A 16,294-nucleotide genomic window follows, 5' to 3' on the forward strand; every position below is an offset into this window, starting at 1 on the left:
GCCCTAAGGGCGTGTGGTCTCCACCTTCCATAGATTCTGTACCGCAAGCCAAGTTGACATTGGCTGGGGACACCCAAGCACAGATGCTCTCTCCTGTGCCCTCGGGGTTGAGCTGGAAGGACGGGGGTGGATGGGAGGGGTCTGGATTCCTCCTGAGAGATGGCAGCTCTCCCTCCTGCCAACACCTCAGCCTGACACTCGGGGTGCAGGCGGAATGCCACCCTGCCCAGAGGCCTGTCTCCCCGTTACCAACTGAGGGTGACGGTGACGGGCACCTCACAAGGCTGGCTGAGGGGAGCACAGTGTCGGCACATTGTAGGAGCACAGGGCGTTGCTGTCTTCCCATTGGCCTTGCCTGGCTCTGTCCGGTGGCTGAATGGGTGCGTCCCTGTCACAGCGACAGTCCCTGTCGCAGCCGGAGATCGGATCGTGTCAGTGAAAACGTGGCCCTGGACCTCCGTGGTGGCTGGGACCGTGAAGCACACACAGTGCAGCACAGCGTGGTCTTGAGCACACGCCTGGCGCCTGGCGCAGTCTCTAGTGCAGCAGCCAAGGATGGATGCGCGAGGCTGTGTCAGAGACAGACCCCCTGCGCCCCCAGGGCAGATGTCTGTGGGCCAGTGCACTTCTCGGGCCTCCAGACCTCCCTGACCCCTGGCTCCGTGGATAGAGCGTCGGCCTGCGGACTAAAGGGTCTCGGGTTCAGTTCCAGTCGAGGGCATGTACCCGGGTTGTAGGCTCCATTCCGGTCCCTGGTCGGGTGCATGTGCCCGACACATCGATGTTTCTCTCTGTCTCTCCCCACTTCCGCTCTTTCTGAAAACCAATGGAAAAATATCCTCGGGTGGAGAGTAACAACAAAAATCGCACTGACCATAAACAGACATTTATATGTCGGCACTTTTTAAATGTGCGAACTATAGATATAGTCAGTGAAGAAACAACATTTCTCCCCTATTTTTAATAACTTTAGGTAGCATAAGAATAAACACATTCTAGCTTGCATATGAATTAACGTTTCAGTAAACTTTAGATAAATATCCCACAACTTCTACTTAAAAGTCCTGTCTATCTGGTGTGGCTCAGTGATTGAGCGTCGATCTATGAACCAGGTCACGGTTCAATTCCTGGTCAGGGCACGTGCCTGGGTTGTGGGCTCGATCCCCAGTGGGGACGTGTAGGAGGCAGCCGATCGATGATTCTCATCATTGATGTTTTTGTCTCTCCTTCTCTCTTCCTCTCTGAAATCAACAACAATATTTTTTTTAAAAGTCCTTGTATTCTTAGTTGGTTTTAGGAAAAAACAAGGCTGCTAATGAGTCCAAAAAAGCAGATGGCACTGAGTAAGTCTGAGTATTAATATATACAGAATATGCGTTTTCCTATACGTTCAATAAGCCTATGAATATTCATATGTACAAATTTTGGATTTTCCTATGCATTTGAGAAGCCTGTGAACCGCATCCTGCCTTCATCTGCCGCCCTCCCACTCCCCCTGAACCAAGTCACGGGAATGACTGACAGGCAGGAAGTCAGCGTGACTCCAGACATTCGCCATTCATCTGGTGTAAAAAAAGGAAGGGAAGAGAGGAAAGCGCATGCTTGAATGAGTGCTGAGCTCACAGGAGGAGTCCGTTCCAGAAAGGAGTCTAGGAACCAAAGCTTTCCACAGCTGTGGTGGAGTGTTTAGCTCCGAGCATAAAATCCTAAAAGGTCCTTTTAAATCTTTTAAATGGGGCCCTTCTGGTGCGTCCGCAGCGAGCTGGGCACTGCTTTCTCAGGAGGCCGGCACCCACGCTGTTCCATCACCGGTGCTCCCTGCCCTGCCCATCATAGTCCAGCTGCTTTGTTTTATGTTAACCTCCCCTCAAAAGGGTGTGTCACCACAGCCGCTAAGCCTGAGGAGTTAGCCCAGGAAATTCAATGAAAGCCTTCATTGTCCTTGAAGTGAGAGGGGCCGCTGAGGTCCTCCCACTGCCAGGTTCGCCCGCTCCGCCCAACACGCCTTTCTCCCTCCTGGATGCGCCTTTCTCCCTCCTGGATGCGTATGGAGCCCCGAGGGGCTCGCCGCCGCCTGTCTCTCAATACCCAGCCCCGCCAGGGAGGACATTTCTTCCCGGTAGCCCTCGCACAGCCTCGGTGCAGGCCTGTGTCCCAGGGACGGAAACACCAGGCCGTGGCGATGAGTCGGTGATGAGAGCAACGCCGAGTCAGGCTCAGCCCTAGGAGCCAGGGGGCTCCTCCCTGGTGTGGACATCAAAATCTGCCCCCGCCCCGGCTCCGGGACAGTAGATGGGGCACCCTGAGGGCCGCCCCCAGGGTCCTCAGTCACCCCCCTCCAGAGGTCTTTGCAGACGTGCAGTGCTTGAAAATGCAGCAGCTGGAAATGACATCTTTTTCCTTCACTTGCTCTTTTATTGATGAAAATGTATTGCTTTCTTGAGGTCGGGGCTGCGAGCTTTGTGACCATTGATGTCGCTGCTGTATAGGCGACACCTAAACATGCATGTAACAACCCGTGTGTAAACACATGTAAAATATGCCTGATCATGGGTTACTGCTGACACGCTTCCTTTCTCCCGGGGCAGCGGGGATGAGGATATAAATAAGTCAAAAGCCCCATTTTTTTAAATGGGTGATTTTAACATCAGACCCTGAAATGGGGCCTTTTTTCCCACTTTGGGTAAATATTTAGCCCAGAGGGGTGAGCAGTTAAAACAGGGAGCCAGTTCCGCCAGCTTGCCCGGTGTGCCCGGGGAACGGGCAGGAGCATGCCCTGCCCCGGGAGCACACGTGTGGGGACTCCTGGTGGACTCGGCGCTTCTTTCGCAGATGGAGACGGGCACATGGACCACTTACTCCCGGGCTGTGAGGATCGCGGCTGCCAGAGAAGCGCCATCTACCTGGCGAGGTCCGGGACAGAGCAGGTACATCACTTCGCTAACATCAATGGGGTCCCGCCTTGAACAGCAGGCTCGGAGGTCAGGAAAGATAATCTGAAGAATAGAGCAGAGAGAAACCGAATGATCGACTTCCTCACTTAGTGAAATGCGTTTCCATCTAGTCTTGATTGGTTTATTGAGGGGGAAAGTGCTGTTGTAATCATTGCGGGTAAAGAAAACCTGTTCTTGATCCTGTAATTAAATGATCTGTTAGCATTTTCTATGCGGGGGAAGGTACACGCACCATAACTCTCACCAGGGCTAATGAAGAGCATCGTATCCACTTTCAGGCTAATCGGGTTTCTGTCTGCGATATCGAGATCTATGTCATCTCCCGCCGATTCCTCCCTTAGCCTGTAGGTGAACAATTTAGGATTCGATAGTCACAGCCAAGGACTAACGCGGAAACAATAGGTCATGACATTGAAAATTTCTCCATGTGGACAGCGCCTGGCGGGAAAGCAGTAATAGGGTAGAACTAATCCCTTTTCCTTTCTTCTTGGAGGTAAAGAGGATAGAATAACACATTGACTTTTAGCCCTTACAAGTACAGACATCACCTTTTATACTAAGACACTAATGAGAACAAGTCCCCCCCGACAGCGGGTGCGGTGATGGCCCGAGGGAAGGGGCAGGGAAAAGACAAAGGAGATAAATGGTGACGGAAGGAAGCTTGGAACACGAAACACAATACACAGGTGATGTATTGTGGAGCTGTACCTCTGACACCTGTGTAATTCTATAACCACTGTCATCCCAATAAATGTAATAGCGTTCTAAACACACTCAGCTATTACAATCCTAAGTGTTATTATCTTGAAGTTTCTTAAAGTTTTTTTTTTTTTTTTAAATATATTTTATTGATTTTTTACAGAGAAGAAGGGAGAGTGAAAGAGAGTTAGAAACATCGATGAGAGAGAAACATCGATCAGCTGCCTCCTGCATATCCCCCACTGGGGATGTGCCCGCAACTCAGGTACATGCCCTTGACCGGAATCGAACCCGGGACCCCTCAGTCCGAAGGCCGACGCTCTATCCACTGAGCCAAACCGGTTTTGGCATGAAGTTTCTTAAAGTTTGAGTCACTGAAAACAGGAGGTCACGCACACCTCACGTCGATTCGTAGGTGTCAGTAAGCCTGGTGGTTGGGCCCGTCTTCAGGTGGCAGACCCCGCAGGCTCATCCGCACACAGTCAGCCTCCGGGAGATGAATGTCCCAGGGCGGTGGTGACTGTTAGGATGTCACGTTAATGAAGAAACGTTTTGCTTTTCAGGCCCTAATGCATTTACCTTCACAGGAATGCGTTCTCATTAATAAGCTGTCAGCCTCCAGAAATCGGTGATCAGTTGGCACTGTATGAAGTTTCCCATCTTCCAAAACAAAACCAATTTTTTTCAGTCCAGTGAAACACGAGAACACTTTGATGCTATGTAATACTTTTTTACTTTATGAGATTGAAAAAACGGTTAAAGATAGACAGGTTTTTATTAAGCGCCTTGTTTTCTGTAACTGTGTCTTTAAGTGTCTTTCTTCTCCACGGCAAGTTATGCTTTCTCCAGAAGCCTGGAGGGTGTCCGGGTACCCTGAAAAGAGTCCTTTTCCAGGAGTTTTCACTATAGCTCACCTGCTCCTAAGAGAAGCCCTGCAGGGGTGCTGGCCGCCTGCCTGTCTGGCCAGCTGCGCCTGCTCTGTCCCGGTGTCTCCAGCTACGGGCCGGTGTCCCCGCCCTGAGCTCGCTATGGGCGCATCTGTACTTCTAACAGCGTCTTCCTGCTCTTAACATTCATAGTGTGCATTAGGCTGCACAAAGGGAAAACGGGGGCATTCAGAAAAGAAAGGGATTTATTTCCAAAAGCTTATTTTAAAATCAACCTATTCTCTCTGTTCTGTTCGTTATTAATTTAGAAACAAAGAACTTACTGACTTTGGAGCTTCCGGCCCTTTTAGTGATAAAGCTCGTTCTCCAGGGCAGGCCGGGCTCATCGGGCTGGGGGGTGGGTTCTGGGGTGATGGCCAAGCTCACGGTCACGTATCAGGCCCAGCAGGGAACGAGGTCGCCCAGAAAGAACTTGGTCGTGCTCTAACTCCCCCCTAACCGGGCCTCCTGAAGGACATTAGCTACACATTGCAGTTTGCTCTAATTTTTAACAATACTTATTTGAGGTTATAGTTCCAGTCAACACAGGTTTTAAAATGGGCAATTCAGCTATGTCATTAGTCATGTCACTTTAATCCTAAGATTCTGGAATTCTGTGACAAACCTTCTGAGTCTGTATGTGCCGGTTCAGTGAAAGATGACTAGTGATAAATTTTAAAGAGAACTTTCTCCCAGAGTATCAGTTCATCAGAGTAAATTATGATACCCCGCCCTCTTGTAGAGAGAAAGAACTTAAATAAGATGATGTTTCTCTTGAGGACTTTAAGGGATTCCTTGTTTTGCGAATGGTGATTTTTTTTTCTAAAATGACTGTAAACAGTCTCGCCTCTCTCTCCTGTTCATAGTGGGTTCCAGTCTTGCAGGATTTCAGCAACAAGGGCACGCTCTGGGGCTTTGTGCCGTTTGTGCAAGAACAGCACCCGATGGAAATTCCGATTCCAATCACCCTTCGCATTGGAGACTACAACATGGACGGCTACTCGGACGCCCTGGCCATACTGAAGAACACCTCTGGCAGGTACGGGAAGTGAGTCACATGAGACGTGCAAATATCATCACGTGACAGTAACGAAGTAGCACCCAATGTGGTACAGGCCCTTACATAACAAGACCAGCGTGGATCCTTTCCTTACGTGGTCCCTGAACTTCCTCCGGCTGCTTAGAACACCCCTTCCGCCCACCCGGCCTGGCTCAGTGGTCAAGCACCAACCTATGAACCAGGAGGTCAGAGTTCCGTTCCCAGTCAGGGCACAGGCCCGGGTTGCGGGCTCGATTGCCCGGGTTGCGGGCTCGATTGTGCAGAAGGCAACCAATCAGTGGTTCTCTCTCATCATTGATGTTTCTCTCTCTCTGAAATAATAAAAGTATATTTTTTAAAAAGAAAGAGAATAAAAGAACACTAGTTCTTTTTCACAGCTTTATTTTCTGTAGAACAAAGGTGGACATCTAATAGAAAGTGAAAAACTTATTTTTTATTCAGTGAAGTCCAGAACCAGACAGCTTCCCAGGTTAGTTTTACCAAACATTCCAAGAGGAATTCATCCCTATCCTGTTCTAAGTAATTTAAAAATTGAAGAGGAGGGGAAGTTTTCAGATTCATTCTACAAGACCAGCATTATCCTATTACCAAAACCAGAGAAAGACATTACTAAAAGAAAATTACAGGCCAATCTCTTATATGAACATAGATGCAAAAATCCTCCAAATTCAGCAATACATAAAAAAATAATAACCATGATCAACTGAAATTTATTCCAGGAATGCAAGGATGGTTTAATATCCACCAATCAAGCAGCATAATATATCACATAAACTGAATGAAGGATAAAAGTCAGATGATCATCTCAGTACATGCAGGAAAACCATTTGACAAAATTCAACATCCATGTATTATAAAACCTCTCAATGAAGTGGGCATAGAAGGGACATACCTAAACAAGCTAACCCACAGCTAACAAACCCACAGCTAACATAGTCGATGATGAAAAGCTGGAAGTTTTTTCTGAGGTCAGGAACAAGACATGGATGCCCACTCTCACCTCTTAGTCAACATAGTGTTGGAAGTCCTACCACAATAATCACCAGAAAAAGGTTTACTGCCAGCATTTCTGTTTAGGCCACAATTGGTGTCCTCTGACATACAAAACCAGCAGTGGAGGAAACGTAAGGGAGAGGCCTGGGATTCTCACCTTCCGAGAAAATACGTGTGTTACTCATTCTGAGTCCTTTCAGGAGGTGGGCGACCAGCGTCCCCATCACAGAGCACAGGGGCAGGCTGACGCGCTCGGGTTCCTGTGGGAAACGTGGTGCGTGGTTTGTGGGCAGGAAACTGTTACTGTAACAGCGCCGTGGCCATAGGCCTTAGAAACTACCTCCCTCCCTCACGAGTAAGTGAAGGTCCGAACCAAGTAGTCCCTGGTGACATCACTTTTCACGTGCCACGGCGCCCACAGGGTGAGGAGGGGCCTGGGGCCTGGGCTCGCCTCCTGGCGCGTGGCGGCTGGGAGTGAATTCCGGGAGAGCAGTTTCAGCCTCTCTGAACCGTGTTCTGCGCCTATTGCCTCGAGTGCCCTCACATGGGAGTCACGGCTTATTAGTGACATTTGCTGTAAGTTTCCATGATCACGGCTATGCCATGACGCGGCAGTTTCCAAGCCATGTTTTCAAGAACTGAGACTTCTCTCACCTCCCAGGCAGGGTAGAAGGACTTGGGATGATGAGCTCGAATCTTAAATTGGGGCCACTCGAGGCCAAGGAAGACCTGACAAGGAGAAAGTTTCCCGCTTCACAGAAGCTCTAATTAATTATTTTCGTCTGCTTCTTCTCTGTTAGTTAATTATCTAAATGTTCTGTCCTCTGCTTAAGAAAGGGTTTAATAGGTGATTGTGTATACATTCCTGGTTTAATGCGTTTTCATTGATGGGATAATGCCCTTTCCTTAAGGTACCTAATTATGTTAGCTCAGCATGTGGTCAAACTTTCCCCAAGAAGATAGCATTGAAATTTAAATGTGGTTAGTCCTTTCGCCTGTGGGTGTAGCCGCTGGTGGACCTGCCCCTGGACACTCCCCATCGCACCCGAACCTGAAGCAATCCCCTCTCCCGAACCCCCGTCTCAGCTGGTGCCTCACGCCCAGCCACTCGGAGGGAAACGGGCAGCCGCCCCTCATCCCCACCTCTGTCCCTCCTCCCTTCCTCTCCCCCGTCCCGTCGCCGCCACAGCTCCCTAACCGCACGGTGCCTCCTGCGGCGGACGATCAGGGTGCCCTGTCGTGATGTCTCACTCTTCGCGTCTGTCCGAGCAGCCTGTCTATGTCCGCGTCCTGAATGCCTGTCCTCCTTGCAGCAGCCAGCAGGCCTTCCTGCTGGAGAACGTGCCCTGTACCAACGCGAGCTGCGAGGGGGCGCACCGCATGTTCCGCGTGTGCTGGGAGCTGCCGGACCTGAGTCACATCAGGGAGGCCCAGGTCGCCACCTTCTTCGACATTTACGAAGACGTGAGTCCACACCAGCGGGTCTGATCGCTCCCCGCTCCCTGCTCCCCGCTCTCTCTCACCCTGTTTGACCAGGAAATAGATGAGGCCTGAAAGCAAATGCGTTCGTTCAGGAAAGCCCCTCAGGCTGAACGCAGGGGGACACTTCCGACACCACTGGCCGAGCAGCGCAGGAAACGTGAAAACGCCCCTGCGGTGTGTGTGTGCCCCTCAAGGGAGGCTCTGAGACGGCAGGGGCCTGTGCACCCAGACGGAGCGCCGCCCGCAGGTACCAGCCCTGCACCTGCCCAGGGCGGGAGTGGCTCAGCTCCTTGTGGTGTGAGCTACGGGCGCACCTGTGCCTGGTGCTGCACGGCGGCCTTCAGCTGCGGTGAACATGGGAAAGGCACGCAGGGCCTGGCCCCTCCTCCTGTGAAAGCCCGGTCCCCGCTCAGGAGAGTCGTGTGTCTGATACAATTGTGTTCGGCTCCAGCGCTGATGCAGCGGCCTGTGAGGTGCCCTCATCATTTCAGAGAGAGAGGCCCCCAGGCAGGGCGGGCACGTCTCTCCTAACCCCCCTTTGCTCTTGTTGTTTGTTCTTCCAAGCGGCTGGTTCTCAGTCATGGAATTATCCAGGCCCTTGTTCTGTCTCTCTGCCACCAAACCTCCTGTTATTTCACCTTTATTAGCAGTTTTCAGGCATAGAAGTAACTGGCGAAAAGGTCCCAGGGAATGGCCTACAAATCAATTTTTAATTCCTCTACAGAAAAGACATCCCAAATGAAATTTAAATGAATGAAATTTAAAATTGTTTTTGACTCTTGGAAATAAATTTGCTATGAAAGAATCAAATAATATCCTTACTATGAAAAGGGTTTATATAAACTGATAGAAGTCACCAAAAACTCCCTCTCGAGAAAAAGAACATCATCCGTTTACAGGAGAAACCCAGGCGGCTAACGGGGGAAGCTGGTCCCTGGCCAGCCTCGCGAGGGGGCGGCAGGGACGCCTAAGGGCGCACCTTGTCCTCCAATAGGATGAGCGAAGCTTCCCCTCCGCAGGGAAAGGGAACAGGAGCGGCGGCCGGCAGTCAGTGCTCTTGGCCCGGGTGTGGCCAGGCTGCGGACCTCCCAGCCCGGGCCTTCCTGTCAGCCTGAAAGGACCTAGCAAAGCGCTGCCATCCCGGGATCTGAATTAGCAACGTTTTTTCACTTGTGTTTTCCTACTTGGGGCTTAGGTCTTGTTAATGGCATTTGTACCTGGAACATGGGGTTGAATACGGTTTACATTTGGGTGAGAAACGTGCCCTGCGTGCCCAGCACTTCTCAGCGGGTCGGGGTTTGCTCTCACCGCTCCCGTCTGTTCGCCCAGGGCATCCTGGACATCGTGGTGCTCAGCAGAGGGCACACGAGGAGCGACTTGGCCATCCACGCGCTAAAGAACAACTTTGAGGCAGACGCCTACTTTGTGAAAGTCATCGGTGAGTGTTCGGTTTGTGCTTTGTTATTGGTATTCACACGAATTCCTACCGTGACTCCCGTTCCCAACCCAATCACTTCAAAGGCTCGCCCTCACCTTCCTGTTGGGGATGCCTCCTCGCTCTGTCTCCCCGGTGCACGCACTCAATCCGTGTCCACGGTTCCTGTCCCGGCCACACACACACCCTGCACTGCACGTGCGCTGTCAGCGTCTGCCTGTGTCTGTTCCCTTCCAGTGATTGTAAATGTTACTGCTGTTTGGTCTGGTTTCCGCATGGGTGTGGTTTTTAGGTTCCCGGGGACTTTCTCCATAGACGGTCATGTCGTTTGTAGCGGCCAGTTCTGTTTCTTTCTCTCAGGGCTACGCCTTCCCCCTGCTCTTGCTCCCGCGAGAATGCCCGTCCCTGTGTGGACGTGGTGAGAGCGGACGTCCTGGCCTGTTTCGGATCAGGGGGAAGCAGCCCGTCTCCCCGTTGAGCATGAAGAGCTGTGGGCTCTGTAGGCGCTCTGTGTGTGGGAAGTCGCCCGTTTCCGGTTTGCTGGGAGTTTCACCATGAACTGGTGTTAGAAGGGAACTACCTCTGTTATTGCTGTCATTACAGTTGACACCAAGACAGCCATCAGTCTATTGGTTAATGAATGACATGTATTTCATATGAATATTACAGTTTTGAAATGGTCCTAATTACCTGAACATAGAAAAGCCACAGAAATATGAGTATTAGGAGATTTGAGAAATGAAAATGACAGAGCATGTAATTTTGCTTTCTGAGAATTTTCTAGCGAATGCCCTCTCATTTGAATGAGCGAGGATGACTCCCGGCTCCATTACCCATGAGGCCATAGGAAGCTAGCATGAGTCTACATTTATTTTCCATGTGACTGTCCCCTTGGCCATTTCAAAGGGGTATTATTCGGCTATTTTAGAACTAAAAATTTTTGTTTGTTTCTTTTGGGTGTTTTTGTCTTAATCCTCACCGAGGATATTTTTCCCATTAACTTTTAGGGAGAGTGTGAGAGAGGGAAAGACAGAGAGAGACATCTCCGTGAGAGCAACACATCGATTGGTTGCCTCCTGCACATGACCAGGGCCCGGGCCGGGGAGGAGCCCGTACCAAGGTACTTGCCCTTGACAGGAATCGAACCCGGGACCCTTTGGTATGCAGACTGATGCGCTATCCACTGAACCAAACTGGCTAGGGCTAAAATAAATTTTTTAAACATGCTGTATATTTGGTATGCTTATCTTGGGTGGAGGGGGTCTGTGGTGGGAAAAGGGGGGCATCTGTAATACTTTTAGCAATAAAGATAAATTTAAAAATAACAGCAAATAAAAAAAACTGAGTCCTAGTCCAGTTAGGGCGGGGTTCTCCCTGAAGCAGACCAGAAATGGCCACAGTGGCCGGCAGCGTGGACACACGTGGCCGCTCAGAGCAGGCCACCTCCTTACAGAGGGAGCAGCCGGACCGCCACGCGCCAGCACGGGACGCAGGCCTGAGGTTCCCTGTGGGCCCGGGAGCAGGAAGTGGCCGTGGACGTGGTCGGCCACGCGCTATTGATAGTTGAAGTTGTGTGGCGTGTCCATGGGCTTCCTTATACTGTTCTGGGGCCTGTGCTTGAAAAGTCGCGTGTAAAGAGTGTAAAACCTAAGAGTCTCCTGAGGCTGTGGCCGTGACTTCCTGCCCCACGTCGGAGGGTCCCCAGGCCGGGCCGCCGCCCGAGGCTCCGTGGCTCCGTGTCCCGGGAAGCACCTGTAGTCCCGGGCGCAGGAAGTGTTACAGAAACTGTTACATGCAGAATGTTAGTGATGCTCAAGCACTGGGCTCATTCCTTCCTGAACCGTGTAAGAACCAAGGCAGGCACCTTCGGGAACATGTGCAACATGTATCGACAACATACTGAAGGCTTATCATTTCTGGGCCCGTTGCTACCGTATGAAACTTCACATTTGACAGAGGAAGTCTTGTAAAAACAAAAAGAGATACAGGATATAAGCCGTTTTTAGCTTGCTCTGTACAGAACACGTGACTGAGTAAAATTCTCAGGTTGCTAAACACGACACAGCATCCCCTGTACAGCACACAGCGATCTGCGGGCCTTCCTCTCCGCCTCCCCTGAAGAGGGAAACGCATCTTCCAGGCGAGTCGGTGGCCAGTGGCCCCGTGGCCGTTCAGAGCTCCGTGTGCTTTGTGCCAGCTCCGGCTCCCCTCTAAGGGACGGGGCCACTGCACTCACCTCGCTGTCTTCCGAGGCCTAAGGACAAGCATCAATGACAAACCCGCGTGCAGAGTCCGCCACTCACCAGAACATCAGTGAAAAGTTTGCAGAAATGATGCTTCGTAATCTCTCCAGAGGCAGTTCCGCTGTCCCTGCCAGAAGCCTTGAGAAGACCCAGAAGTAAGTGCCGTGGATGCATGTACCCTGGTCACCGCCGTCCCACTGTCCATGACCGTGGCTCCTCGGGCACCTCCTTGTGGAATGGTGCAGCACTGGTCCCTTGTGCCTGGCTCATTTCTCCGCACGACGTCCTCAGGGTTCCCGCAGGTGGCCGATTCCTCCCTGTGCGGGCGGAGCACTGTCCCTGCGTGTTTGGAGCCCCCTGTGGAGGGCGTGTTGGGTGCTTCTGCTCTTGGACCGAGTAGCACGCACTCGCCGGTTTGGTGCGAGTTGTCCTCGCTGCTAACAAAGCCGCTCCCCTTCTCGTGAACTTGTCCGTCTCTTCATTGGAGAAATGCCTGTTCAAATCTTTTGCTCATTTTTAAATTGTCTTTTCATTATTGAAATGTAAGAGTTCTTCATATTATTTGGGCCACTGCCAAATGTAATTTTGATGTTCTACATTCTAGTCTAACTTCATTTTCCTCCAAGTGGCCCATTATCCAGTACCGTGTGCTGAATAATCCATCTTTTTCCTGCTGTCCGAGTATTTCCTGAGCAGCGACGTTGGCGTAGGCCCCGAGATGAGGAAATGACGCAGAGCCTACCTGCTGGTCAGAAACACGCACTGTGAGCAAGTCGTTACTGTTCAGCAGAACGGTGCCTCCAGTGAAGGCTTGTGAAACTCACTTTGGGACACATGGAGAAGGAACACGAATGTCTGCCTAGAGCTGAGGGAAGGTGAACAAAAGAACAAACAAAAAAACCCTCGAGAAGAAGCCAGTGAGAACCAGTCACTGTCCCGGGATAGGAACCTTCACCCCTGAACACTGTGTTCAAGTAGCAGACATTTACTCCACTCTTCCCTGAAGTTGTACTTCATGTAAACATGAGGTTACATTCACGCCTTCCGTGTGAGTGAGCAGCTCCCTTCTTGCACGATGAAATAACCACACTCGTGTCTTAGTGCCTTCGTACTCCTATTAGAACAATTGTCACTTTATAGTCACAGAATAGAGGTAAAGAGAGGAACCCATTTTCCTATGGATCTGTTTGAACTGGCACGTTCCTAACTATTATCGAGAGAATTCCTGCGTGCTGAGCAGAACTGTCGGCTCTAACTCGTCACACACAGGATGTTTACGTAATAGCACGTGTCCCCTTTGTTACACGGCGTCACCGCACCTGCAGCAGCAGTAGCACAGCTGCGTCTCATACTCAGGTGGCTCCTAGAAAGACGGTTCACGTATTCTCGCGTTCTCTTTTTGGGTGATTATAGAATAAATGTGTCTTTATTTTTGTATATTTGTTGTATGGTAGACTCATCAATTATTTTATAGTTATGTTTTCTATAACAGTTATCAAACGTGCCCAAAATCTGTGACCAGAAACTTTGACTATATAAATGGGAAAAGTCTAGTTTGAGACATAAAGAACTAAATGTTCTATTTGTTTTTCTCAGCAGGCATTTTAATTGGTTTGCATTTGGCACTTTTGTCAGATTCCAAGTCATCCTTGAAATGGAGCTAACCAGTTGGAAAATAAAACCCACAGTAGCTATAGCTGGATGTAACCGGAATTATCGCACCTATATATTAGCATTCCGATTGCTTCACAAAGGCTTTTGAAATACTGGCATAAAGTGAACAACAAAAATTTAATTTACTCAGATCTAAAGAAATGAATTGGTTTCTGCGTGATTATCAACCAAAAGAGCATATTAATAGGTTTTAGGTGAAACAGTGAGAGTTTTCTTTAAATATAAGCTTACATTTTATCAGTAACTAGAGGCCCGGTGCACAAGATTTGTGCGGGGGGGGGGGGGGGGGGGGGGGGGCGTGCAGGGAAGCAGCTAAGTGGGGGGTTTGCCTCAGCCTGGCCTGTGCCCACTCACACTCTGGGGCTCTCGCAGTCCAGAACCCCTCGCTCCTTACTCTCCACCTGCAACGGAGGCAGGAGAGGCTCCCACCACCGCTGCTGCACTCGCCAGCTGTGAGCCCGGCTTCTGGCTGAGCCTGCTGACCACCAGGGGGCAGCTCCTGCATTGAGCTTCTGCCCCTGGTGGTCAGTGTGCGAAATAGCGACCGGTCGTTCTGCCATTCAGTCAATTTGCATATTGTGCTCTTATTATATAGGATAATAAAGAGCCTTTTCTTTATTTCTCCACAGTTCTCAGTGGCCTCTGTTCTAATGACTGTCCTCGTAAGATAACAGTAAGTAAACTCTCAGTTGTAAATATTTCTGAGAAATTTTTTGCATGAAAATAGATGCACACAAAATAGTTGTCATAGGTTACAGTCAAATCGGCACTCTGAAGATTGTTTTTAACAAACAGTCCCACCTGGTAGGGCTGTTCACACAGAGCAAGCTCCAGACTGGGGAATGCAGACATGCTGGGGGCGGGGCTTCTCAGGGGGCTGCCCGCCTTCAAGCAGTGACCGTTCTCTGGGGAGAACTGCTCAGGACGCCGACCCGTATATGAGAGACAACATCAGCTCCTAGAGATGTCCAACAAGATGATTCACTACTGCCCCAGGCTCAACTCTTTTTTTATTGCAGCCCTTTGGCGTGAACCAGCCTGGCCCTTACATCATGTACACAACCGTGGATGCAAATGGATATCCGAAAAATGGTTCGGGTAAGACCGGCACCAGTTCACAACGCACAGGACACCTGCAGCCAGTCTGTTGGCAAAGTCAGCTGGTGACAACAGCCAGCAGGCCTCCACGCTTCATAAACCTTCCCCTTCACGTCACACTTCGTCTTTCTGTGGGCGCTCAGCAGCGGGTCACAGGAGCTCCTCACGACAAATAGATCAATTCCTCAGATTTCCCGATGGTGATGGAGCCAAGCTGTTACATGATTCTTTAACTGAAGTAGCAGAGTCTGAGAGAAATGACTAGCGTTACCTTGATCAAATTGTGAAGTGGTAAATTAGTTAACAAAGCGCCACTCAGAAGAAATAAAAATTAGGAATCCAATCTATAACCTAAAGTAATCTTAGTTTTTTCCTAGTGGACTAGAAGCCAGAACATTACATAGAGCTGGTTTTGATATATGATCATAAAGAAAAACTCGAGCTCTACTGTTGAAGCAACAATAAAGGGAAATGCAATTCAGACAAAAGAGAAGTAAGACTAAGCGAAGCGGGTGAGCTCTCGACAGACGCCGGCGGCCTGAGAGGGGGTTCAGGTCGCAGTAAACACGACGGTGATCGCTCCGATCCTCTAAGTAAGAGCAGGACCGTAACCTGTCAGTGCTTCTCCGAGGCGCTAGGGGCCTCGCCGTGAAGAAGCGTCAGCCGAGTTGCTTTTATTCTCCATTTTTATGGACCCAGAATACGGGAGAACTCACCATACGGCCCCTTCTTGTTGTGTCTGACGGCCTCACAGCAGTACACCCCAGGAGTCTCCTTTTCAGCTAATTGTACACGTTTAAACTCCCAGTCATGCTCCTGCCTCAGCATAGAAACATCCCATAATACAAAAACTTCCAAATTTCAAGGAGAAATTGACAATTATAATCAAATACTTTATTTAATAGACGATGTTGGTCAAGGAAACGTAAATGAGGATATAGACAGTTTGAACAAATTACTTCTTTACATTTTAATTCAGATGCTTGTTAAACCAGAACATCCAGGACTCGCTGGTATTATCTTTCTTTAGCTTGAGCAAACATTATTCAGGCTTGTTTTTGTGTCAAAAAACATAAATCGGTAACAAAACGGAAAGAGCTAGAATGTCCTCTGGAATATCCATGACATGATTTCTCTCTGAAAAAACGAGTTTTTGCAAGAATTGTCCCCTTACCTTAATCTCACATCAACTAAAGATCTGACAGGAAGAGCCTCGTCAACAGTGCGGGGGGTGGGGGGGGTACTTAACTAGCGATGGTGACTTTTTCTCACTGGAAGGAAAGAGGGAGGGACGGAGGGACGATGCAGATACCTCTAAGCAGCAGCTGACCCCTCCCTTCGGCATAAGGACAGAAATAGGATGATTGAGTGAATGAACGACTTACATAACAGAGTGTGAGAAACTGAGAAAGTGTGCAGCTCACTCAGCTGTTCAGCAGTTAGAGATCCCGTCTGCACAGAGGCAGTGAGTCAGACATAGTCTGAAAAACCAGAGGAAATTAGAAACTGTAGGGCCAGACTTGTTAGAACGAAAGATTTCGCCTCATGGGATTCTATTCATGTTTTTAACAGTTTATCATTTTAATGTTTGATGAGCATTGTTTCCAAAGGTGTCTTTTTTTTCTTTTAATAAACGCAGCCGGACAACTCAGCCAGTCGGCACATCTCGCTCTCCAGCTGCCCTACAGTGTGCTTGGTTTAGGTCGAAGTGCGAATTTCCTCGATCATCT

The 16,294-nt window shown here is 49.7% G+C and overlaps 1 protein-coding gene and 1 long non-coding RNA gene across 2 annotated transcripts in view; one reads left to right on the top strand and one right to left on the bottom strand.

Annotated features, from left to right (window-relative positions):
- ITFG1 (integrin alpha FG-GAP repeat containing 1) overlaps positions 1-16,294 on the top strand; it is a 48,961-nt gene that overhangs the window by 28,256 nt on the left and 4,411 nt on the right. The window contains exons 8-14 of the mRNA XM_006764894.2: positions 2,833-2,927; positions 5,446-5,618; positions 7,946-8,096; positions 9,444-9,552; positions 14,096-14,139; positions 14,486-14,564; positions 16,204-16,294. The exon at positions 16,204-16,294 is cut by the window's right edge and continues 8 nt beyond it. Coding sequence (XP_006764957.2) covers positions 2,833-2,927; positions 5,446-5,618; positions 7,946-8,096; positions 9,444-9,552; positions 14,096-14,139; positions 14,486-14,564; positions 16,204-16,294 — 742 coding nt within the window. The remainder of the gene's footprint in view (positions 1-2,832; positions 2,928-5,445; positions 5,619-7,945; positions 8,097-9,443; positions 9,553-14,095; positions 14,140-14,485; positions 14,565-16,203) is intronic.
- LOC107183247 overlaps positions 15,437-16,294 on the bottom strand; it is a 2,896-nt gene continuing 2,038 nt past the window's right edge. Inside the window, exon 3 of the long non-coding RNA XR_001514039.1 lies at positions 15,437-16,045. This is a non-coding gene — a long non-coding RNA (uncharacterized LOC107183247). The remainder of the gene's footprint in view (positions 16,046-16,294) is intronic.

The sequence above is a fragment of the Myotis davidii genome, unplaced genomic scaffold (assembly GCF_000327345.1).
Source record: "Myotis davidii unplaced genomic scaffold, ASM32734v1 scaffold181, whole genome shotgun sequence".
Taxonomy (NCBI): domain Eukaryota; kingdom Metazoa; phylum Chordata; class Mammalia; order Chiroptera; family Vespertilionidae; genus Myotis; species Myotis davidii.